This window comes from Bos grunniens, chromosome 29 (genome assembly GCF_055505025.1).
Source record: "Bos grunniens cultivar Pamir isolate PY7600 chromosome 29, Bosgru_T2T1.0, whole genome shotgun sequence".
Lineage (NCBI taxonomy): Eukaryota > Metazoa > Chordata > Mammalia > Artiodactyla > Bovidae > Bos > Bos grunniens.
This window is the reverse complement of record NC_141193.1, coordinates 32,861,945-32,887,317: the sequence shown is the minus strand read 5'-3', so window position 1 is coordinate 32,887,317 and position 25,373 is coordinate 32,861,945. Positions and strand designations below refer to the sequence as shown.

General features: G+C 41.5%; 1 protein-coding gene across 18 annotated transcripts in view; it reads left to right on the top strand.

The window, feature by feature from the left end:
- The window catches only part of LOC147342476 (glycerophosphodiester phosphodiesterase 6-like), a 173,941-nt gene that overhangs the window by 132,326 nt on the left and 16,242 nt on the right, over positions 1-25,373 (top strand). For 12 of the 18 annotated variants that reach the window (XM_086385725.1, XM_086385739.1, XM_086385726.1 and 9 more), the window contains 3 exons: positions 774-921; positions 14,379-14,461; positions 15,431-15,483. In XM_086385725.1, coding sequence (XP_086241851.1) covers positions 774-921; positions 14,379-14,461; positions 15,431-15,483 — 284 coding nt within the window. Of the gene's footprint in view, positions 1-773; positions 922-14,378; positions 14,462-15,430; positions 15,484-15,756; positions 16,989-25,373 lie in introns of those variants that run through there. The other 6 variants (XM_086385735.1, XM_086385734.1, XM_086385736.1 and 3 more) reach the window with 3 other exon arrangements.

Sequence of the window (25,373 nt, the reverse complement as noted above, 5' to 3'; positions counted from 1 at the left end):
ACTGGATATACAGAGGGTTCCCAGGTGGCATTAGTGGTAAAGAACTCACCTGCCAATGCAGGGGACTTAAGAGATGCGTTTTCTATCCCTGGGTCGAGAACATACCCTGGAGGAGGGCATGGCAACCCACTCCAATATTCTTGTCTGGGGAATCCCATGGACAAAGGAGCTTAATGGGCTATAGTCCAAAGGGTCACAAACAGTCGGACAGGACTGAAGTGACTTAGCATGCATGCACTGAATATTCAAAGTTGAATAAGACATGGTCTTTGCTTTTAATTTGCTTACAGTTAAGTTGAGAAGGTTGATAGGAAGGCACATAGAGTAGAGGATGGTAAGTGCTCTGATGGAAGTAAGTACGTTTGCTGCCCAATAGTGTACTGGAGCTGGTGCATATCAGCTTATGGGAGCAAATTGTGAGTATTTATACCATGGAAATTGACAAGTTCCATTAGGAATTTGTTAGGGCTTTCCATTTTTTCCCTCCCCCCCACTTTCCTTCCTCCCTCCCTCCCCTCCTTTCTTCCCTCCTTCATTTTTCTTTCCTTGAGGAAACCAATTTACTAAAATACTACTGCTGGCATAGTAGCAAAGGTATTAAATGCAGTCCTTTATCTCATCGCAATATGAGTTAATTCTGCCTGTCATATCATAGGTTGTCCTACTCTCACCTACTTCTGGTGATGTAGGCAACTATAGTGACTGTTTCCCTCTTAGGTGATGAGAGTGAGATTAACTCTGAATCTCCTGTGGGTTCTTTTTATTTTTCCTAGAGAATATAGAGCAGCTAACATAAGTATCAACTTATACCTTGTCAATGAACCTTGGCTCTTCTCACTGGCCTGGTGCTCCAGGATTCCCTCCGTGACCACAGACAACATTCAGGTCCTGAATGAGATGACTCAACCTTCCTACTTCATGGTGAGCTGGTTGTCTAGATTGTCCTTCCAAGTCTGGTACAATAGAAGTCTCTGTCCCCCACCAACCCTGACATTGTCCATTATACACTCCCCAGGGTAGCTACTTAAGACAGAGGCTCATCTGAGATTGGAGATGTGCCATTCTCCCTTCTCTCACCTAGATCCTTCTGTGATTTTCAGGGGGAAATTACTATTGGTGTAATAATTGCTGTTTATTGAATCCTCAAAATGTGCCTTTCATGCATTATGTAGTTTTTGAACCTCTGAGTTAGCCACTGGGAGTATCCGTGTGGAGAATATGAAGCGTCACATGATGCAAGATTCAGAATGAGGTCTGACTCCAGAGGTGTGTTACTGCAGCCTCACTTTCCTGAAGGCACAGCAACAATGACAGTGGCATGAGGTGTGGGGAGCAAACCCAGTGTACTTGACTCCAAAGTAAGCACTGTGTGTCCTAAGCAAAATGCTTTAGAAAAGATGAGCAAGTGTCCAGCCACCTAGTTTGATTTTCTCTTCTGTCCTGCTATTGCTTATGGCCAGAGAATTGAGGACCTGAAGTCTTGAGTTGTAATCCCAGCTAAATCCCTTCACTTATTATTTTTATGGAGAGAACCTTACCTAACCACTTAACGACTGAAGAGCCTGTTTTTCTAATTGGTATAGACTATGTAGACTGAGTGGGACAGTCAGCATCAGAAAACAGTTTCTCTCCACTGACTGTTTAAATTGCTCTGAGCTAGGTCTTTCCCTTCCCCTGAATGAGATCTCACTCAGATCCCATAGCTTTTTTAGTCACTCTTAGATAGGTTATTTTTTTTTAATTGGAGGATAATTGCTTTGCAGTGTTGTGGTGGCTTCTTTTATACAACAGTGTGAATCAAGCCATAAATATGCATATGTCCCCTCCCTCTTGAACATCCCTCTCACCTACCACCCCACTCCACCCCATCCCTCTAGGTTGTCACAGAGCACTGGATTGAGAACACTCTGTTTTACAGCAACTTCCCATCATTAGTTATCTGTTTTTACATATGGTAATATATATGTTTAAGTGCTGCTTTCTTATTCATCCCACCCTCCCCTTCCCCTACTGTGTCCACAAATGTGTTCTCTATTTCTGCACCTCTATTCCTGCCCTGCAGATAGATTCATCAGTACCATTTTTCTAGATTCCATGTGTATGCATTAATATACGATATTTGTTTTTTTCTATCTGACTTACTTCACTCTGTATAATAATAATAGGCTCTAGGTTCATCCGCCTCACTACAACTGACTCAAATGTATTCCATTTTATGGCTGAGTAATGTTCCATTGTTTTGTATGTAACACAACTTCTTCATCCATTCATTTGTTGATGGACATCTAGATTGCTTCCATGTCCCAGCTATTACAAATGGTGCTACAGTGAACATTGGGGTACGTGTGTCTTTTTGAATTATGATTTTGTCAGGTTTTGGATTTGGTCTATGCCTTGTAGTGCAATTGCTGGATCATATGGTAGTCTTATCCTAGTTTTTTAAGGAATCTCCGTATTGTTCTCCACAGTGGCTGTGTCAATTTACATTCCCACCAACAGTGCAAGAAGGTTGCCTTTTCTCCACATCCTCTCCAGAATTTGTTGTAGACTTTTTTCATTGAAATTTTTGTCTTGGTTTATTACTGAGATGTAGTTTAAACTATCCTGACTGATATATTTTATTTTTTTACTTAAATTTATTTTTAAATGGATGATAATTGCTTTACAATATTGTGTTAGTTTCTGCCATACATCAGCATGAATCAGCCATAGGTATGCATATGTCCCCTCCCTCTGGAACCTCCTTCCCACCTCTCACCCCATCCCAGCCCTCTAGATTATCACAGAGCACCGGATTTGAGCTCCCTGTGTCATATAGCAAATTCCACTGGCTGTCTATTTTACGTATGGTAATGTTTCAACTCTTTCAATTTGTCCCTTCCTCCCCTTCCCCCACTGTGTCCATAAATCTGTTATGTATGTCTGTGTCTCCATTGCTGCTCTGCAAATAGGTTTATCAGTACCATCTTTCTAGATTCCATATATATATATGCATTAATATATGGTATTTGTTTTTCTCCTTCTGACTTACTTCACTCTGTATAATAGACCCTTGGTTCATTCACCTCATTAGAATTGACTCAAATCCATTCCTTTTTATGGCTGAGTAATATTCCATTGTATGTATGTACCACAACTTCTTTATCCATTCATCTATTGATGGACATCTAGGTTGGTTCCCTGTCCTATCATTGTAAATAGTGCTGTGATGAACATTGGGGTACCTGTATCTTTTTCAATTGTGGTTTTTCTCAGGCTGTATGCCCAGTAGTGAGATTATTGGGTCATGTGGTAGTTTTATTCCTAGTTTTTTAAGGAATCTACATGCTATTCTCCATAGTGCCTGTACCAATTTGCATTCCTACCAACAGTGCAAGAGGGTTTTCTTTGCTTCACACCCTCTCCAACATTTATAGTTCGATGATAGCCTTTCTGACTGGTTTGAGGTGATACCCCATTGTAGTATTGATTTGCATTTCTCTAATAATGAGCATTGTTGAACATCTTTTTATGTGTTTAATAACCATCTGTATGTCTTCTTTGGAGAAATGTCTGTTTATGTCTTCTGCTTATTTTTTAGTTGGGTTGTTTGTTTCTCTGGTATTGATCTGTATAAGCTGCTTGTATATTTTGGAGATTTATGTCAGTTGATTCATTTTCTATTATTTTCTCCCATTCTGAGGGTTGTCTTTTTATTTAGTTTCCTTTGCTTTAAAAAAATCTTTTAAGTTTAATTAGACCCCATTTGTTTATTTTTGTTTTTATTTCCATTATTCTAGGAGGTGGTTCACAGAGGATCTTGCTGTGATTTATGTCCAGGAGTGTGCTGTGTATGTTATTCTCTAGGAGCTTTACAGTTTCTGGCCTTATATTTAAATCTTTAATCCATTTGGAGTTTATTTTTTGTGTATAGGGTTAGGTAGGTGGTGTTCCAGTTTCTTTCTTTTACATGTAGCTGTCCAGCTTTCCCAGTACCACTTACTGAAGAGATTGTGTTTTCTTCATTGTATATTCTTGCCTTTTATGTCAAAGATAAGGTGACCACAGATGCATGAGTTTATCTCTGGCCTTTTAATCTTGTTCCATTCATCTGTATTTCTGTTTTTGTGCCAGTACCATCTTTGTCTGGATGACTGTAGGTTTGTAGTATAGTCTGAAGTCAGAAAGATAGATTCTTCCAGCTCCATTTTTCTTTCTGAAGATTATTTTCACTGTTTGGGATCTTTTGTGTTTCCATACAAATTATGAATTTTTTTGCTCTAGTTCTGTGAGGAATACATTGGTAGTTTGAAAGGGATTGTTTGACTCTGTAGATTGCTTTTGTCATTTACACAATATTAATTCTTCTAATCCAGGAGCATGGTATATCTTTTCATCTGTGCCATCTTCAAGTTCTTTCATCAGTGTCTCATAGTTTTCTGCATACAAATCTCTTGTGTCTTTAGTTAGGTTTATTCCTAGGTATTTGATTATTTTTGTTACAATGGTGAATGGGCTTATTTCCTTAATTTCTTTTTTTGATTTTTCTTTTTTAGTGTATATTAATGCAAGGAATTTCTATGTATAAATTTTATATCCTGCCATTTTACTGTGTCCATTGATTAGCTCTAGTACTTTTCTGGGGGCATCTTTAGGATTTTCTATGTATAGTATCATATCATCTGCAAAGAAAGAGAGTTTTACTTCCTCTTTTCCAATCTGGATGCCTTTTATTTGTTTTTCTTCAAAAAACCCCCAAATAACAACAATAGGAAAAAAAAAGGCAGAAAAATCCTGGGCTTAGGTTGGGAAGGGTTTAAGCAGTGGCACAACAGCTGGAGTGAGATTTAGGTAGATTGAAGAAAGTGGGGGAAAACCACTAGACCATTCAGGTATGACCTAAATCAAATCCCTTATGATTATACAGTGGAAGTGAGAAGTATATTTAAGGGCCTAGATCTGATAGACAGAGTGCCTGATGAACTATGGAATGAGGTTCGTGACATTGTACAGGAGACAGGGATCCAGACTATCCCCGTGGAAAATAAATGCAAAAAAGCAAAATGGCTGTCGGAGGAGGCCTTACAAATAGCTGTGAAAAGAAGAGAAGTACAAAGCAAAGGAGGAAAGGAAAGATATAAGCATCTGAATGCAGAGTTACAAAGAATAGCAAGGAGAGATACGAAAGCCTTCTTCAGTGATCAATGCAAAGAAATAGAGGAAAACAACAGAATGGGAAAGACTAGAGATCTCTTCAAGAAAATTAGAGATACCAAGGGAACATTTCATACAAAGATGGGCACAATAAAGGACCTACCAGAAATGGTATGGACCTACCAGAAGCAGAAGATATTAAGAAGAGGTGGCAGGAATACACAGGAAAACTGTACAAAAAAGAGCTGCATGACCCAGATAATCACGATGGTGTGATCACTGACCTAGAACCAGACATCCTGGAATGTGAAATCAAGTGGGCCTTAGAAAATATCACTATGAACAAAGCTAGTGGAGGTGATGGAATTCCAGTTGAGCTCTTTCAAATCCTGAAAGATGATGCTGTTAAAGTGGTGCACTCAATATGCCAGTAAATTGGGAAAACTCAGCAATGGCCAGAGGACTGGAAAAGGTCAGTTTTCATTCCAATCCCAAAGAAAGGCAATGCCAAAGAATGCTCAAACTACTGCACAATTGCACTCATCTCACACGCTAGTAAAGTAATGCTCAAAATTCTCCAAGCCAGGCTTCAGCAATACATGAACCATTAGTTTCCAGATGATCAAGCTGGTTTTAGAAAAGGCAGAGGAACCTGAGATCGAATTGCCAACATCTGCTGGATCATGGAAAAAGCAAGAGAGTTCCAGAAAAACATCTATTTCTGCTTTATTGACTATGCCAAAAGCCTTTGACTGTGTGGATCACAATAAGCTGTGGAAGATTGTGAAAGAGATGGGAATACCAGACCTCCTGACCTGCCTCTTGAGAAACCTATAAGCAGGTCAGGAAGCAACAGTTAGAACTGGACATGGAACAACAGACTGGTCCCAAATAGGAAAAGGAGTATGTCAAGGCTGTATATTGTCACCCTGCTTATTTAACTTATATGCAGAGTACATCATGAGAAACACTGGGCTGAAGCACAAGCTGGAATCAAGATTTCCAGGAGAAATATTAATTATGTCAGATATGCAGATGACACCACCCTTATGGCAGAAAGTGAAGAAGAACTAAAAAGCCTCTTGATGAAAGTGAAAGAGGAGAGTGAAAAAGTTGGCTTAAATAAGCTCAACATTCAGAAAACGAAGATCATGGCATCTGGTCCCATCACTTCATGGCAAATAGATGGGGAAACATTGGAAACAGTGTCAGACTTTATTTTTTTGGGCTCCCAAGTCACTGCAGATGGAAATTGCAGCCATGAAATTAAAAGACACTTACTCCTTGGAAGGAAAGTTATGACCAACCTAGATAGCATATTCAAAAGCAGAGACATTACTTTGCCAACAAAAGTCCATCTAGTCAAGGCTATGGTTTTTCCTGTGGTCATGTGTGGATGTGAGAGTTGGACTGTGAAGAAAGCTGAGCGCTGAAGAATTGATGCTTTTGAACTGTGGTGTTGGAGAAGACTCTTGAGAGTCCCTTGGACTGCAAGAAGATCCAGCCAGTTCATCCTAAAGGTGATCAGTCCTGGTGTTCATTGGAAGGACTGATGCTAAAGCTGAAACTCTAATACTTTTGCCACCTCATGAGAAGAGTTGAGTCATTGGAAAAGACCCTGACGCTGGGAGGGATTGGGGGCAGGAGGAGAAGGGAACGACAGAGGATGAGATGGCTGGATGGCATCACCGACTCAATGGACATGAGTTTGAGTGAACTCCAGGAGTTGGTGATGGACAGGGAGGCCTGGCGTGCTGCAATTCATGGGGTTGCAAAGAGTTGGACACGACTGAGCGACTGAACTGAACTGAACTGAACTGAGTGAACATCCTTATTCAGGACCCTTGCCTCCAAAAAAGGTGCTGGGTAGGGATGGGGAGTGTCCCCCGCTCCACCCAGCTAAGGGAGCCTATTCTGTGCCTCCAGTTTGGGGGTGTGGAGGATCAGGCCTGGGTCCCCAGGAGACTCCCTGGGCTGAGGAGGTAGGGGAACACTAGACAGGTTCTTGCTCCTCCACATCCTGAGGGACACTCCCCCTTCAGGAATTGCTCCCTCTCCTCTTCCCTCCTTCTTGTGCCTGGCAGACCTATGTGGGCTGAGGATACCCAGAGGGCTCCAGAGGGCGGACGGCTTAACCTGGAGGAAGGAAAGGGCCCAGAGGGAAGAGAGGGCCCTGGAGGGCAGGGGTAGGGGTCTTAGAGGGTGGAAAGCCTGGTCCAGAGGGTTGATTGGGCCCCTGGAGGGATGAGGGGGACCTCACAGGACTGCCCAGAGGGACTAGGAAACCAGGCCCTGGAGGGCAGAAGGCTGGGCATGGTGCCTCAGGAGGTTCCTGGGGCTGAGTGGGTAGGGGAACACCAGGCAGTTTCCTGGTCCTCAAACCCCATGGGAGCTGCTTCCAGCCTGCCTGCCCTTTTCTTCTCCCCACTCTGTCTCATGCTTAAAGGACCTCCCTGGGTGGAGGGGGCCTTGAAGTGTGGAGGATTCCCTGGAGGTGGATGATGCCCCACAGTGGAGAGGGTTTGTCTGAGAAGGTGGAGAGGGCTCCAGAGGTTGGAGGAAGCCCCTGAGGGCAAGGGACCAGGCCTGGGGTCCCAGGGATCTCCCTGGGGACAAGTATAAGGGGAACCTCAGGTACTTCTGCTAATGGTGTCTGAACCCCTAAGGATCCCTCCTCCTCCCCACCAAGCAAGCCTTCCTCTTCCAGTGCCTGAACTGTGCCCCCACCACCCAGGTCTCGTTGTCCCCCAGCAGCCCATCAGCCTTGACAGTCCCCTGGCCTAGACCTCCCCCACTCTTCCCTACCTAGTACCTGATCACCCCTGGGTCTTCTCCTGTCTGCTTCACTGTGGGGAGTCTCCACCAGTGTCTGGTGAGTATCTTAGGCATGGAGAGACACAGACTCTGTGTCTTCCCTGCAAAAGTTTTTTAAAGTACCAGTTTGTGACCAAAAAGTCTCAATTCAGGATCAAAGTGTCTAGTCAAAAATAACTCAAACTCTTAACTACACTGAATGTTAAAACTTTAGGCACAGAAACCTAAATATTTTAGGTTGCTTTCTCCATCCCTCCAGCCTCCCTAGCCCTTGTTTCTGACTTGGTCAGGGTCAGGAGCAGGTGCGAGGTGATCAGGGCCAAGGGCACAGTCTCATAGGGCCAGAACTGTATTGAGGCCGTATTGTGTCAGTGTAAAACTGCTTACCCTTTCTTCCTTGGTGTCTTGGGCAGCTTTTGGTAGGGTCTCCTACCGAAAAGGCAGGTCCCTTGGTATAGGTGAAGCCTCTCCATTTGTCTGTCCCCTGACTATCCTGCCCCGGAGAAGGCAGTGGCACCCCACTCCAGTACTCTTGCCTGGAAAATCCCATGGACAGAGGAGCCTGGTGGGCTGCAGTCCATGGGGTCGCTAAGAGTCAGACACGACTGAGCGACTTCACTTCACTTTTATACTATCCTGCTTCATGTATGTACTATAAACTTCTCTAACATTTTTGTTTTTAAAAATTGATTGCAAAGTAAACTTGTTTGTTATATAAAATTTAATCATTATAAAAATACATAAATTAGAAAGCAGTACACCCCTCCATAATCTTGTCTCCCTAAATCAGTTGTTTTTCGAAGTTGTCTTTTTGGATATATTAAATAAAACTTTACAAAGTAAAACTTTTCATTTTAATACTTGAATTGATAATAAATTCATATGATTCAAAATTCAAAGAGTGTAAAAGTTGTAAGTAAAAAACTTCTTTCTACACCTGGCTTGCGATTTTTTAAAGAACCCAAGGTCAATTTGTTTAGGGAGATGGGGCCAGTATCCCAGGGACCTTCCTAAGCAGCCCGTACTCTGGATTAGAATATGTAGGTTCAAATCTTGGCTCTACCTACCAAGATTGTTGTGTGAACTTGGAAATGTTAGTTAACCTGTCTGGGCTTTAGTTTGTTTATTTGTAAATTGGGGATAAAAATACCACAAAGAAGCAATTTTATCCAACATAATCCTCTTTGCTTATCAGTCTGTTAATTCAAATATTTTAACTGGGAAATTGTGAGATAAATGATATACAGTCTATTAGTATTTTACTATGTTTAAAAAACCTATCTAATACTTAATGACTTAAAACTGACAAATATTTGTCATATTCTGTATGACGATTGAGTGATTTCTCTGGTCTCAGCCAGTTTGTTTGGACTGGGTGATCAAGGATGGCCTCATCCGTATTTCTTGAATCTTACCTGGGATGACTGCAGTCTTTCTTCATTTGGTTACTCATCATCAAGGAAGCCAGCATTTTTTAAAAAATTTTATTTATTTTTTATTGAAGCATAGTTGCTTTACAGAATTTTGCTGTTTTCTGTCAAACCTCAACATGCGTCAGGCATAGGTATACATATATCCCAGCTTTTTTGCGCATGTTCACCTGGTTGCATTGGGTTCTCAGCAGCGAGAAAGGCAAGCCCCAGTGCATGTTTTTTTGAAGGATCTCCCATTGTGATGTTTGCTAATGTTCCATTGGCCAAAGATAATCACATGGTCAAGTCCAGATTCATGGCGGGGCAGGACAGAAACAAACTTTACCTCTTATTAGAGAGGAACAGCAGAGTCACACTGCATAAGACCTGCATTTGGGGAGGAATATTGTGATCATTTTTATAAATAATCTACCACACACATACCTCACACATTTTAATTTAAAATATTCATTCAACTTTTGACATAGATTCAGGTATTTGCTTTGAGTATGTTTCAGTTGATTGAATTCTGTATTCTCTTGCTTGTGTATACTACCTAATGAACCAGCTATGATTTCTAAGTTTTGTTTCCTTAGAACACAAGAACTTGAAGTCATTTGGAGAAATGACTGGAATGAGGAAGCCATACAGATTTTTAGAATCCTCCTCCACCCCATTTCATAGTGTTTCTCTCACACTTAAGTCAATTGGAGCTCATTATTTTAATGACCTTTTCTGTCTTCAACAAGATTTTCAAAACACTGATTTATGTGTTTCCTTGAAAATGATTTTAGTAACACTGAATTATACTGCACAGTTGTTAACAACTGGTACAACTGTTCTAAGCCATTTGGGTAGTAAGGATAACTGATTCTTGGTGACTCTACAGTTCACCTTATGGGCATCCTGGAGCAGGCCAAAACATGTATCAGTCAGGTTCCCAGAGGGGATGAAGAACCTCAGTTTAGCGGAAGTGGTTTAAGAGCTTCTAGTGTATTTGTCTGGGCTTCCCTTGTGGCTCAGCTGGTAAAGAATCCGCCTGCAGTGCTGGAGACCTGGGTTCGATCCCTTGGTTGGAAAGATCCCCTGGAGAAGGGAAAGGCTACCCTCTCCACTATTCTGGCCTGGAGAATTCCAAGGGGTTGCAAAGAGTCGGACATGACTGAGTGACTTTCACTTTCACTTTCATGTACCTGTCTAGTAGAGCTGTTGTGAGGATAAGCTTTGAAAATACCCTTAAAGTGCTTGAGACACTTCCTTAGCTCCTTTAAGTTCTCATTAATGTTAGTTGTTCTCATCATTATCATGATTGCTCATGTTGCTGTTATTATTATCACTGTTGTTAAGTCCAAGGAAAGACCTTGGGATAAGGTGGAAATGGCATACGAAAGAATAAAAATGGTAGTCCCAGTACCATCAGGTAATACTAGAGGAGAGGCGATGAAGGTGGAAAGGGATAATCAAACTAGGGAGTTAAGGGCTTCCCTGATGGTGCAGTGGGTAAGAATCTGCCTGCCAATGCAGAGGACACAGGTTTGATTTGTGGAATGGGAAGATTCCACAGGCTGCACAGAACCACTAAGCCTGTGTGTATGCCACAACTACTGAGCCCATGTGCTGCAGCTACTGAAGCCCCTACACCTAGAGCCTGTGCTCTACAACAAGAGAAGCTCCACATAGAAGCCCGAGTACCACACTCACTGCAACTAGAGAAAGTCTGAGCGCAGCAACGAAGATCCAGTGCAGCCAAAAACAAAAAACAGAAAGCTGTAGAGATAGAAAACTCATGCAAGATAACCTAGACAATGGAGCTCTGTGAAATCAGTGATTCAGGCAAGGAGCCCAGAGAAATGGACGTATTAATTAAGAATTGTAATTTCAGTATGTTTATCTGAAGCAATATGACAAAAATGATGGAATGATTTCTGTTCATTTCCAAGGCAAACCATTCAATATCACGGTAATTCAAGCGTATGCCCCTACCAGTAATGCTGAAGAAGCTGAAGTTGAATGGTTCTATGAAGACTTACAAGACCTTTAGAACTAACACCCAAAAAAGATGTCCTTTTCATTATAGGGGACTGGAATGCAAAAGTAGGTAGTCAGGAAACACCTGGAGTAACAGGCAAATTTGGCCTTGGAATACGGAATGAAGCAGGGCAAAGGCTAATAGAGTATTGCCAAGAAAACGCATTGGTCATAGCAAATACCCTCTTCCAACAACACAAGAGAAGACTCTCTACATGGACATCACCAGATGGTCAACACTGAAATCAGATTGATTATATTCTTTGCAGCCAAAGATGGAGACGCTCTATACAGTCAACAAAAACAAGACCAGGAGCTGACTGTGACTCAGATCATGAACTCCTTATTGCCAAATTCAGACTTAAATTGAAGAAAGTAGGGAAAACCACGAGACCATTCAGGTATGACCTAAATCAAATCCCTTGTGGTTATACAGTGGGAGTGAGAAATAGATTTAAGGGACTAGATGTGATAGATAGAGTGCCTGATGAACTATGGAATGAGGTTCGTGACATTGTACAGGAGACAGGGATCCAGACCGTCCCCATGGAAAAGAAATGCAAAAAAGCAAAATGGCTGTCTGGGAGGCCTTACAAATAGCTGTGAAAAGAAAAGAAGAGAAAAGCAAAGGAGAAAAGGAAAGATATAAGCATCTGAATGCAGAGTTACAAAGAATAGCAAGGAGAGATAAGAAAGCCTTCCTCAGTGATCAATGCAAAGAAATAGAGGAAAACAACAGAATGGGAAAGACTAGAGATCTCCTCAAGAAAATTAGAGATACCAAGGGAGCATTTCATGCAAAGATGGGCTCGATAAAGGACAGAAATGGTATGGACCTGACAGAAGCAGAAGATATTAAGGAGAGGTGGCAAGAATACACAGAAGAACTATACAAAAAAGAGCTTCACGACCCAGATAATCATGATGGTGTTATCACTCATCTAGAGCCAGACAACCTGGAATGTGAAGTCAAGTGGGCCTTAGAAAGCATCACTAAGAACAAAGCTAGTGGAGGTGATGGAATTCCAGTTGAGCTATTTCAAATCCTGAAAGATGATGCTGTGAAAGTGCTGCACTCAATATGTCAGCACATTTGGAAACGTCAGCAGTGGCCAGAGGACTGGAAAAGGTCAGTTTTCATTCCAATCCCAAAGAAAGGCAATGCCAAAGAATGCTCAAACTACCACACAATTGTACTCATCTCACTCGCTAGTAAAGTAATGCTCAAAATTCTCCAAGCCAGGCTTCAGCAATATGTGATCTGTGAACTTCCAGATGTTCAAGCTGTATTTAGAAAAGGCAGAGGAACCAGAATGGCCAACATCCCCTGGATCATGGAAAAAGCAAGAGAGTTCCAGAAAAACATCTATTTCTGCTTTATTGACTATGTCAAAGCCTTTGACTGTGTGGATTACAATAAACTGTGGAAAATTCTGGAAGAGATGGGAATCCCAGACCATCTGACCTACCTCTTGAGAAATTTGTATGCAGGTCAGGAAGCAACAGTTAGAACTGGACTTGGGACAGCAGACTGGTTCCAAATAGGAAAAGGAGTATGTCAAGGCTGTAGATTGTCACCCTGCTTATTTAACCTATATACAGAGTATATCAGAGAAACCCTGGGCCAGAAGAAGCAGAAGATGGAATCAAGATTTCCAGGAGAAATATCAATGACCTCAGATATGCAGACGACACCACCCTTATGGCAGAAAGTGAAGAGGAACTAAAAAGCCTCTTGATGAAAGTGAAGGAGGAGAGTGAAAAAGTTGGCTTAAAGCTCAACATTCAGAAAAGTAAGATTATGGCATCTGGTCCCATCACTTCATGGGAAATAGATGGGGAAACAGTGGAAACAGTGAGAGTCCGTATTTTTCTGGGCTCCAAAATCACCGCAGATGGTGATTGCAGCCATGAAATTAAAAGACACTTATTCCTTGGAAGGAAAGTTATGACCAACATAGATAGCATATTCAAAAGCAGAGACACTACTTTGCCAGCAAAGGGCCATCTAGTCAAGGCTATGGTTTTTCCAGTAGTCACATATGGATGTGAGAGTTGGACTGTGAAGAAAGCTGAGCGCTGAAGAATTGATGCTTTTGAACTGTGGTGTTGGAGGAGACTCTTGAGAGTCCCTTGGACTGCAAGAAGATCCAGCCAGTTCATCCTAAAGGTGATCAGTCCTGGATGTTCATTGAAAGGACTGATGTTAAGGCTGAAATCCAATACTTTTGCCACCTCATGAGAAGAGTTGAGTCATTGGAAAAGACCCTGATGCTTGGTGGGATTGGGGGCAGGAGGAGGAGGGGACGACAGATGAGATGGCTGGATGGCATCACTCAATGGACATGGGTTTGGGTAGACTCCAGGTGTTGGTGATGGACAGGGAGGCCTGGCGTGGTGTGATTCATGGGGTCGCAATGAGTTGGACATGACTGAACGACTGAATTGAACTGATTTGAAGCATGACAATTTAGAAGAAGGATTCTTAAATGCTGGCTCACAGACTGTTTGCTTGTTCCTGCGAAGCTTGTAAAAAATGCCAACGTTCTAATTTCTGAGTCTGTAGTGAGGCCCAGGAAGCTGTATTATGAAAGGCTGCTGCTCAGGTAGATTTGAATGCACGGCCAGGTTTGGGAGGGTGTGCCATGAACACATAGAGCACTGGAAGCCAAGGAACTTGGGCTGTAGTCCTGGGTCTAGAGAAGACTTGTTCTGTGACATCTCTGTGACTCCCTCAGACTTGTGTTGAGGGTCCGGGGAAATGAAACATGTGAAGTATTTTAGTCCTTGTAGAGCCCTTGGCACATGTAAGGGGAGATTACATGTTAGGTGAGCAGCAGGTATTCTCTGTGTTCGACCCAACCTCAGGATTAAGGTTCCTCTCCCTGCTCTGCCCCTGCTCCATCCCTGACAGCCAAGCAAGGGACTTGACCCACATGATCTACATTCCCTTCCAGCTGTCAGTCCTTAACTGTGTTCTCTGCTTTGCAGACACCAAAGTACTATTTGTTTGTGTGGATTCTCATGGATATTCTTTCTGCAATTTTCATTGTTGCCATATTTTATTTTCATTGGTAAGCATATGTTTTTAATTTTATATGATTTTTCCCCAAAATAAAAATATAAATAAATCATTTTATGGAAATTTGAAGGAAAACAGTTACATTTGTCCCATAATCCCATGTGGCAAGTCCTCAGGAAGACAGGGTTTTCTCATCGGAACCTCTGATTTCTTCTCATGCTGCCTTCACACCCCTTCTCCTGTGTCTACCTGAGACCATATTCTAAGAATAAGGGCTCTCACAGGCTTCCCTGGTGGCTCAGATAGTAAACAATCTGTCTATAATACAGTAGACCTGATTTGACCCCTGTGTCAGGAAGATCCTCTGAAGGGAATGACAATCCCCTCCATTATTCTTGCTTGGAGAATTCCATGAACAGAGAAGCCTGGGAGGCTACAGTTCATGGTGTCACAAAGAGTCAGACACCACTGAGTGACTGACATAGCTAAAGCTTAATCAAAGCCTGTTACTGCAGATCCCCTGTGGATCAGTTGGGAGAGGACTGGAGTTGAAGGCTGTTCAGAACAAGTGCCTCCCCCTTCCCACCTTCCACACGATGGGGTTGCTGTGTAAAGAGCAAGCTCACCCTCCAGGAAACCTGGGTTTTAGTTCTGTTTTTTCCTGTAGTTGCTGGGTGATCCCGGGGAAATCACTGCCCCTTTCCAGGCCATAGTTTTTGTATTTGTCTGAGAAAATGACATTCGAGAATTCTTGAAGGGAAAATGCTACAAGATTCCAAAGTTCAGGGTGGGAGATGGAACATCTGGTAGAAGAATTTTTAGCTAGAAGAGACCATGGTCCTTAGATCTCATCATGCCCATTTTTTCCTCATTTGAGTTATCCTTTAAAAAGGAGGAAATTACAAACCCTCTGTTTAACATAGAATTTAACTGGATAATGTTCTTTTCTGGCCACTGCCTTGAATTGTTGCCTATTTTGGAGTATATCCGTGAGGCTCATGGATACTCTGCTTCCTTCCAGGTGGAAAGAGAGCAAAAAAGAAAAATTACTCAAGAGCACCAGCATTCACACAGGTAAAGTTAGAGGCCTAGCCCACTCTCATCATCCTTACCTATTGCCTCCAGGATTCTGGGCCTGCCTTAATGTTTCTGACAAGAGTTGAGGATGTCTGAAATTGGGGAGCGGGGACCACCGAGAAGTTGGGATAAATAGGTTGGGCACAGATTCTGGGGGCCCCTGGCATCAGGATTATTGTGGACTTTTATCTTCTAAGTGTTGACATTCCTTGGAAGGTTTTGAAATGGATATTTTTTGTTCACTGGTTCATATATTTATTTATCACATAGTTACTGAGTATCTACTTTGTGCCAAACACTGTGAGAGAGACTGAAGAAACTGAAAGTTGTCTATGAAGGGTGGATCAAGAGACGAGAGGACTGACCCACAGAGAGTGGTGAAGAAGTTGGCAAAGGCATAGCAATTCATACCTTTGGGCCAAATGCCTAGGTATAAGACAGTGAGTCTGCCACGCTCATCAGGGCTGTGTGCTGTAGGCGACTTTAGTTGTGATATGTATGTTGAATGGTGGAGGGAGAAAATTGTGGAGGGGGCATGCTGAAAAGAACATAGGCTCTGCATATAAGCAATCAGGAGATGGCAAATGAGTTCCAAACAATGCAGCAATATGCTTAGACTTCACTGTAAAAGGATAGAATAGCAGAATAACTTATTATTCAGCAGAACAACTCATTAAATGAAAGGAAATTAAATGAAATAAATGAAAAGAAATGGATTTCATTCTATGAAACTGAAGGTTTAAGCCAAATTCACTCAAATCCCTTAAGGGACTGAGAGATCTCAAGTAACTCTGAGTTCTGTGGATCTTTAGATCACTCTCCTAGCTGGTAAGAAGTCTGAAGGCCATGTTCCAGTTCCTTTATGATTTTTAGTAGTTATATTAGTACACAAGGGCTATGGAAACAAAATACCACAGACTAGGGGGCTTAAATAACAGAAGTTGATTCTTCTCATAGTTCTGGAGGCTAGAGGTAAAAGATCAATGTGTCAGCAGGTTTGGTTTCTTCTGAAGCCTCTTTCTTTGGTTGCAGATAGCCACTTTCTTGCTGTGTCCTCACACAGCCTTTCTTCTGTGCACACACTTCTACCCACCACTGCCCAGTGTCTCTGTGTGTGTTCAAATTTTTTCTACTCTAGTCAGATTGAATCAGGGCCAACCCCATTGGCCTTGTTTTAGCTACCTCTTCAAAGACCCAGTTTCCATATATAGTTAGATTTTCAGGTACTGGAGATTATGGCTTCAACATATCAATGTGGGGCACAAAATTCAGCCTGTAACAATAATCCAGTGAAGAAATGAACAGAATATGGAATAGCTGAGTAATGCATGAATGAGAGAAGTTTTGAAGCAAAACTCTAAGATCTGTTTAAATTGTGATGAAATACATGTCTAAAATGCCTTAGAAAAGTACAGTTAACTTGACCTCAGCTTCACACCATGTTAAAATGATGATATGGAAATAAGGTGAATAAGAAATAAATTGAAAATTTTCCTGTTTTTTATAGTGTTTCCAGTTGCCCATTTAGAGAAACCAATTTTTTTTTTTTTTTTTTGATCTAAGTAAATGTGTTGAAAGCTGTTTGAGTACCTCTAAGAGACACTTCTAGGGGCTCAGCCCAACTCCTAGAAGGGGTGGGGCCAAGTTCAGAATCAGAAAAGGTACAAAGATGACCGAAAAGAAGCCAAAACCACAGCCCAGATTCATTTAGGTTGAGGAGAACAGAGCTTTGAACACTAAGCATAATTCACATCTTGTACCATGACCACCTCCGAGATGGGCATATACTGCTGCACCTAATGCTGCCTCCAGTCGGCTTTCATCACCTCCCTAGCTTTAGGATACACTTGTCAGCCCTTTAAAGAAGTTCATCCTTTGTCTTCTGTCTCATAGTTTCTTATGAAAAGTCTTATAAAAACATCTTCCATTTAAAAAATGATTGTTCATCTACTGGTAATATGTCCTTTTTCACTGGCTGCTTTTTAAGGTTGCTTCTTTTATTATTGGTTTTCAGTAATTTTATTATAGTTTATTTTGTTGTGTTTAAGTGTGTATATGAGTGAGTGTGTGTGTGTGTGTTCATCCTGCTTAGAGTTTTCTGAGATCCTTAGATCAGAATATAATTTTTTTCAGTCTTTGATTTTCAGAATTTTTTTGCCTCTACCTTCTTTCTTAGTTTCCTATAAATTAGAAACTCTGTTCATTTTTATTTTTAGCCTGTTTAATGTCGTGCTTCATTTGGATAGATTATATTTCTGTATATATTAGGTTTTTATTGATACAGAACAAATTACCACAAATTTGGTAGCTCAGTACAACACAAATTTATCATCTCAGAGTTTGTGTGGGTCAGGAGTCTAAGCATGTGTTTGTCTGATCTTCTTCATAGAGTCTCACAAGGCTAACATTGAGGTGTTCACCTCGGCAGCAGTCTTATTTGAGATTTAGATTCTGCTTCCAAGATCACTGGTTATTGACTGATATTAGTTCCTTAAAGTTGTGGGACTAAAGTGCTCCTGTTTTCATAATTACTGTTGACTGGGTTTTGATTTGAGTTTAGAAAACGTATCCAGTCCTCATCATTTTGTCCTCTCAAAATGTGGCAGATTTTTCTTCAATGCAGGCAGGAGAATATCTCTTTAGAGTAGGTGAATTCAGAGAAAAAAGGACAAAGGAAGGAAAAATAACATATGAAACAAATAGGAGACAAGTTGAAACATCAGTTAGTTCAGTCGCTCAGTCATGTCCGACTCTTTGCGACCCCATGAATTGCAGCACGCCAGGCCTCCCTGTCCATCACCAAATCCCGGACTTCACTCAGACTCACGTCCATCGAGTCAGTGATGCCATCCAGCCATCTCATCCTCTGTCATCCCCTTCTACTCCTGCCCCCAATCCCTCCCAGCATCAGAGTCTTTTCCAATGAGTCAACTCTTCGCATGAGGTGGCCAAAGTACTGGAGCTTCAGCTTCAGCATCATTCCTTCCAAAGAAATCCCAGGGCTGATCTCCTTCAGAATGGACTGTTGGATCTCCTTGCAGTCCAAGGGACTCTCAAGAGTGTTCTCCAACACCACAGTTCAAAAGCATCAATTCTTCGGTGCTCAGCCTTCTTCACAGTCCAACTCTCACATCCATACATGACCACAGGAAAAACCATACCTTGACTAGATGGACCTTTGTTGGCAAAGTAATGTCTCTGCTTTTGAATATGCTATCTAGGTTGATTATAACTTTCCTTCCAAGGAGTAAGTGTCTTTTAATTTCATGGCTGCAGTCACCATCTGCAGTGATTTTGGAGCCCAAAAAATAAAGTCTGACACTGTTTCCACTGTTTCCCCATCTATTTCTCATAAAGTGATGGGACCGGATGCTATGATCTTCATTTTCTGAATGTTGAGCTTTAAGCCAACCTTTCACTCTCCTCTTTCACTTTGATCAAGAGGCTTTTTAGTTACTCTTTACTTTCTGCCATAAGGGTGGAGTCATCTGCATATCTGAGGTGATTGATATTCTCCTGGCAATCTTAATTCCAGCTTGTGCTTCTTCCAGTCCAGCGTTTCTCATGATGTACTCTGCATAGAAGTTAAATAAGCAGGGTGACAATATACAGCCTTGACATACTCCTTTTCCTATTTGGAACCAGTCTGTTGTTCCATGTCCAGTTCTAACTGTTGCTTCCTGACCTGCATACAGATTTCTCAAGAGGCAGGTCAGGTGGTCTGGTATTTCCATCTCTTTCAGAATTTCCCATAGTTTATTGTGATCTACACAGTCAAAGGCTTTGGCATAGTCAATAAAGCAGAAATAGATGTTTTTCTGGAACTCTCTTGCTTTTTTGATGATCCAGCGGATGTTGGCAATTTGATCTCCGGTTCCTCTGCCTTTTCTAAAACCAGCTTGAACATCAGGAAGTTCACGGTTCACATATTGCTGAAGCCTGGCTTGGAGAATTTTGAGCATTACCTACTAGCATGTGAGATGAGTGCAATGTGCGGTAGTTTGACCATTCTTTGGCATTGCCTTTCTTTGGGATTGAAATGAAAACTGACCTTTTCCAGTTGCTGGCATATTGAGAGCAGCACTTTCACAGCATCATCTTTCAGGATTTGAAATAGCTCAACTGGAATTCCATCACCTCCACTAGCTTTGTTCGTAGTGATGCTTTCTAAGGCCCACTTGACTTCACATTCCAGGATGTCTGGCTCTAGGTCAGTGATCACACCATCGTGATTATCTGGGTTGTGAAGCTCTTTTTTGTACAGTTCTTCTGTGTATTCTTGCCACCTCTTCTTAATCTCTTCTGCTTCTGTCAGGTCCATACCATTTCTGTCCTTTATAAAGCCCATCTTTGCATGAAATGTTCCCTTGGTATCTCTAATCTTCTTGAAGAGATCTCTAGTCTTTCCCATTCTTTTGTTTTCCTCTATTTCTTTTCATTGATCGCTGAGGAGGCCTTTCTTATCTCTTCTTGCTATTCTTTGGAACTCTGCATTCAGATGCTTATATCTTTCCTTTTCTCTTTTGCTTTTCTCTTTCCTTCTTTTCAGAGCTGTTTGTAAGGCCTCCTCAGACAGCCATTTTGCTTGTTTGCATTTCTTTTTCTTGGTGATGGTCTTGATCCCTGTCTCCTGTACAATGTCACGAACCTCATTCCATAGTTCATCAGGCACTCTGTCTATCAGATCTAGGCCCTTAAATCTATTTCTCACTTCCACTGTATAATCATAAGGGACTTGATTTAGGTCATACCTGAATGGTCTAGTAGTTTTCCCTACTTTCTTCAATAAGTCTGAATTTGGCAATAAGGAGTTCATGATCTGAGCCACAGTCAGCTCCCAGTCTTGTTTTTGCTGACTGTATAGAGCTTCTCCATCTTTGGCTGCAAAGAATATCATCAATCTGATTTCGGTGTTGACCATCTGATGATGTCCATGTAGAGAGTTTTCTCTTGTGTTGTTGGAAGAGGTGTTTGCTATGACCAGTGCATTTTATTGGCAAAACTCTATTAGCCTTTGCCCTGCTTCATTCTGTATTCCAAGGCCAAATTTGCCTGTTACTCCAGGAGTTTCTTGACTTCCTACTTTTGCATTCCAGTCCCCTATAATGAAAAGGACATCTTTTTTGGGTGTTAGTTTTAAAAGGTCTTGTAGGTCTTCATAGAGCCATTCAGCTTCAGCTTCTTTAGCATTACTGGTTGGGGCATAGACTAGGATTACTGTGATATGAATGGTTTGCCTTGGGAATGAACAGAGATCATTCTGTCGTTTTTGAGATTGCATCCAAGTACTGCATTTCGGACTCTCTTGTTGACCATGATGGCTACTCCATTTCTTCTGAGGGATTCCTGCCCACAGTAGTAGATATAATGGTCATCTGAGTTAAATTCACCCATTCCAGTGCATTTTAGCTCGCTGATTCCTAGAATGTTGACATTCACTCTTGCCATCTCTTGTTTGACCACTTCCAATTTGCCTTGATTCATGGACCTGACATTCCAGGTTCCTATGCAATACTGCTCTTTACAGCATCGGACCTTGCTTCTATCACCAGTCACATCCACAGCTGGGTATTGTTTTTGCTTTGGCTCCATCCCTTCATTCTTTCTGGAGTTATTTCTCCACTGATCTCCAGTAGCATATTCGGCACCTACTGACCTGGGGAGTTCCTCTTTCAGTATCGTATCATTTTGCCTTTTCATACTGTTCATGGGGTTCCCAAGGCAAGAGTACTGAAGTGGCTTGCCATTCCCTTCTCCAGTGGACCACATTCTGTCAGATCTCTCCACCATGACCCACCCGTCTTGGGTTCCCCCAGGGTCATGGCTTAGTTTCATTGAGTTAGACAAGGCTGTGGTCCTAGTGTGATTAGATTGACTAGTTTTCTGTGAGTATGATTTCAGTGTGTCTGCCCTCTGATGCTCTCTTGCAACACCTACTGTCTTACTTGGGTTTCTCTTACCTTGGGCGTGGGGTATCTTTTCATGGCTGCTCCAGCAAAGCGCAGCCGTTGCTCCTTACCTTGGCCGAGGGGTATCTCCTCACCACCGCCCTTCCTGACCTTCAACGTGGGATAGCTCCTCTAGGCCCTCCCACACCCGCACAGCCACTGCTCCTTGGATGTGAGATTGGTCGTCCTGGCCGCCGCCCCTAGTTTCAGGTGTGGGGTAGCTCCTTTTGGCCGCTGCCCTTGGCCTCGGGCGTGGGAGCATGGGGTAGTTCCTCCTATCCACCGCCCCTGGCCTGTGGCGTGGGGGCTTGGGGTAGCTCCTCCCAGCTGCCGCCCCTGACCTCCGATGCGGTGTAGCTCCTCTCGGCTGCTGCCCCTGACTTAGGATGCAGGGTAAAGCGCGGGCGGCTGCGACTAGTGCACTAAAGTGCGGCCGAGAGGAGCTATCCCATGTCTGAGGTCAGGGGCGGCGGCCAGGAGGAGCTACCCTGCGTCCGAGTTCAGGGTCGACAACCGAGAGGAGCTAACCTACGTCCAAGTTCAGGAGCTGCGGCCGAGAGGAGTTGAAACGTGATCATCATTAATTCAACTTCTTTGTTAATCATTAAATATCAATAAAACAAATACTCAAAAGTAGAGACTTCATGCAAGATAGGAAAAAAGCAAGACCCAGCCATATGCTGTCTACAAAACAAATGTTTGAAATACAAAGGTTCAAATAGATTACAGAGTGAAAGGATGGGTCAGTGATACGCCATGCAAACAATAAATATAAAAAATATTTTCTGAAAAAATAAACTGTGAAACATGGGAAATTACTGGAAACAAAGATTTCATGATGAAAATGTCAGTATATCAGGGAAGACATTGTAGTTATAACTGTTCTAATTAGTAAAAGAGTTTCAGAACATGTTAGTCAACAACTGAAAGAGAGATCATAGTTGGAGATTTTAATGTTTGTCACTTAGTACTTAAAATACCAATTAAACACAAAAAATAAAACAAGAATGAATATAGAAGTCTGAACACTTTCAGCCACTTTGACCTAACTGGCATATAACATTTTACCCAAGAACTACAGAATATACAGTATTTTCAAGTGTATCTGGCAAGTTTCTTCAAATAGAGTACACAACAATCCTTTCAACAGCCTGGGAGAGAGAGTGATTTACCTAAATCATAGAAAGAAACAGAAAATTAAGAAAAATGAGGAGACAGAGGAATATAGTCCAATCAAATGAACAAGACAGAAAACTCAGAAAAACAACTAAATCAAACTGAGATAAGCAGTCCACCTGATGGACTTCAGTATAATGATCATAAATATGCTCATCAAACTCAGGAAAGGATAAACATAGTGAGAACTTTAACAGTGAGATAGAAAATATAGTACCAAAGAGAAGTTATGACTAAACTAAAAAATACACTAGAGGTGCTCAACAGCAGAGTGATGAGGTGGAAAAATGAATGAGCAAGCTAAAAGATAAAATGGTGGGACTCCCTCAGACAGGGCAGCAAAATGAAGAATTTTAAAAAGTGAAGATATCATATGTTGCCTTTAGGACAACATTGTGTGGAATAACATTTGCATTATATGGGTCACAGAAGGGGAAGAAAGAAAGGACCAGAAAAATTATTTTAAGAAATAGTGACTAAAAAATTTCCTAATCTGGGGAAGCAAACAGATCTTTGGGTCCAGAAAGCAGAAAGAGCTCCAAATAAGATGAACCCAAAGAGACACACAGATAAGACACATTGCAACTAAAATGGTAGAAGTTAAGAATAAAGAGAATCCTTAAAGCAGCAAGAGAAAAGTAACTCGGGGTAATAAAGGAGTGTCATGATATATTCAAAGTGCTGAAAGGAAAAAACTTGACATCGCAGACTGTGCACAGCTAGTTTAACATTCAGAATTAAGGAGAGATTAAGAATTTTTAGGATAAACAAAAGCTAAAGAAATTTATTACAAGTATACTTGTTCTGCATGAAATATTAAAGGGACTTCTCTAAACTGAAAAGAAATGACACTAAATGTTAAAGAGAAAACATGCAGTAATTAAAATCTCACTGGAAAATATACATATATAATAAAGGCAGGGGTTCAATCACTTATAAAGCAAGCATTAAGATTAAAAGACAAAAGTAGTAAAAATGATGTAAAATTTCAGTAATTAAAAATGCGTAAAATAAAAAGATGTAGAAAGTGTCATCAATAGATGAATTTCAGAAGACTAAAATCTTACAAAATATATTCCATGACCACAGAAAAATTAAATTAGAGACAAACATTAATATGATATCCATAAATACCTCTAGATTCCAGAAATTAGTGTATTTCTTAACACTGAGTGTTAAAAAAATAAATCATAAAGGAGGTTGATTGGAAAAGAAGAAGTAAAACTCTGTTTGCAGATGACATGATCCTCTACATAGAAAACCCTAAAGACTCCACCAGAAAATTACTAGAGCCAATCAGTGAATATAGTAAAGTTGCAGGATATAAACTTAACACACACAAACCCCTTGCATTCCTATACACTGCTGCTGCTGAGCCGCTTCAGTCGTGTCCGACTCTGTGTGACCCCATAGACGGAAGCCCACTAGGCTCCCCCGTCCCTGGGATTCTCCAGGCAATAACACTGAAGTGGGTTGCCATTTCCTTCACCAATGCATGAAAGCGAAAAGTGAAAGTGAAGTTGCTCAGTCCTGCCCGACTCTTAGCGACCCCATGGAGTGCAGCCTACCAGGCTCCTCCATCCATGGGATTTTCCAGGCAAGAGTACTGGAGTGGGGTGCCATTGCCTTCTCCATCCTATACACTAACAATGAGAAAACAGGAAGAGAAATTAAGGAAACAGTTCCATTCACCATTGCAACGAAAAGAATAAAATATTTAGGAATATATCTACCTAAAGAAACAAAAGACCTATATATAGAAAACTATAAAACACTGATGAAGGAAATCAAAGAGGACACAAATGGATAGAGAAATATACCATGTTCATGCACTGGAAGAATCAACATAGTGAAAATGAGTATATTACCCAAGCAATCTATAGATTCAATGCAATCCCTATAAAGCTACCAACGGTATTTTTCAGAGAAATAGAACAAATAATTTCACAATTTGTATGGAAATACAAAAAACCTCGAATAGCCAAAGCAATCTGGAGAAGAAGAATGGAGCTGGAAGAGTCAACCTGCCTGACTTCAGGCTATACTACAAAGCTACAGTCATACAGTCATGGTACTGGCACAAAGACAGAAATATAGATCAATGGAACAAAATAGAAAGCCCAGAGAGGCAATGGCACCCCATCCAGTACTCTTGCCTGGAAAATCCCATGGATGGAGGAGCCTGGTGGGCTTCAGTCCATGGGTTCGCTAGGAGTCGGACACGACTGAGCAATTTCACTTTCACTTTTCACTTTCATGCATTGAAGAGGGAAATGGCAACCCACTCCTGTGTTCTTGCCTGGAGAATCCCAGGGATGGGGGAGCCTGGTGGGCTGCCGTCTATGGGGTCGCACAGAGTCAGACACGACTGAAGTGACTTAGCAGTAGCAGCAGCATGGACAGTTTATCTTTGGCAAAGAAGGCAAGAATATACAGTGGAGAAAAGACAATGTCTTTAACAAGTGGTGCTGGGAAAACTGGTCAACCACTTGTAAAAGAATGAAACTAGAACACTTTCTAACACCATACACAAAAATAAACTCAAAATGGATTAAAGATCTAAATGTAAGACCAGAAAGTATAAAATTCCTAGAGGAAAACAGGCAAAACATTCTCCGACATAAGCCACAGCAGGATCCTCTATGACCCATCTCCCAGATTAATGGAAATAAAAGCAAAAATAAACAAATGGGACCTAATTAAACTTAAAAGGTTTTGCACAACAAAGGAAACTATAGCAAGGTGAAAAGATAGCCTTCAGAA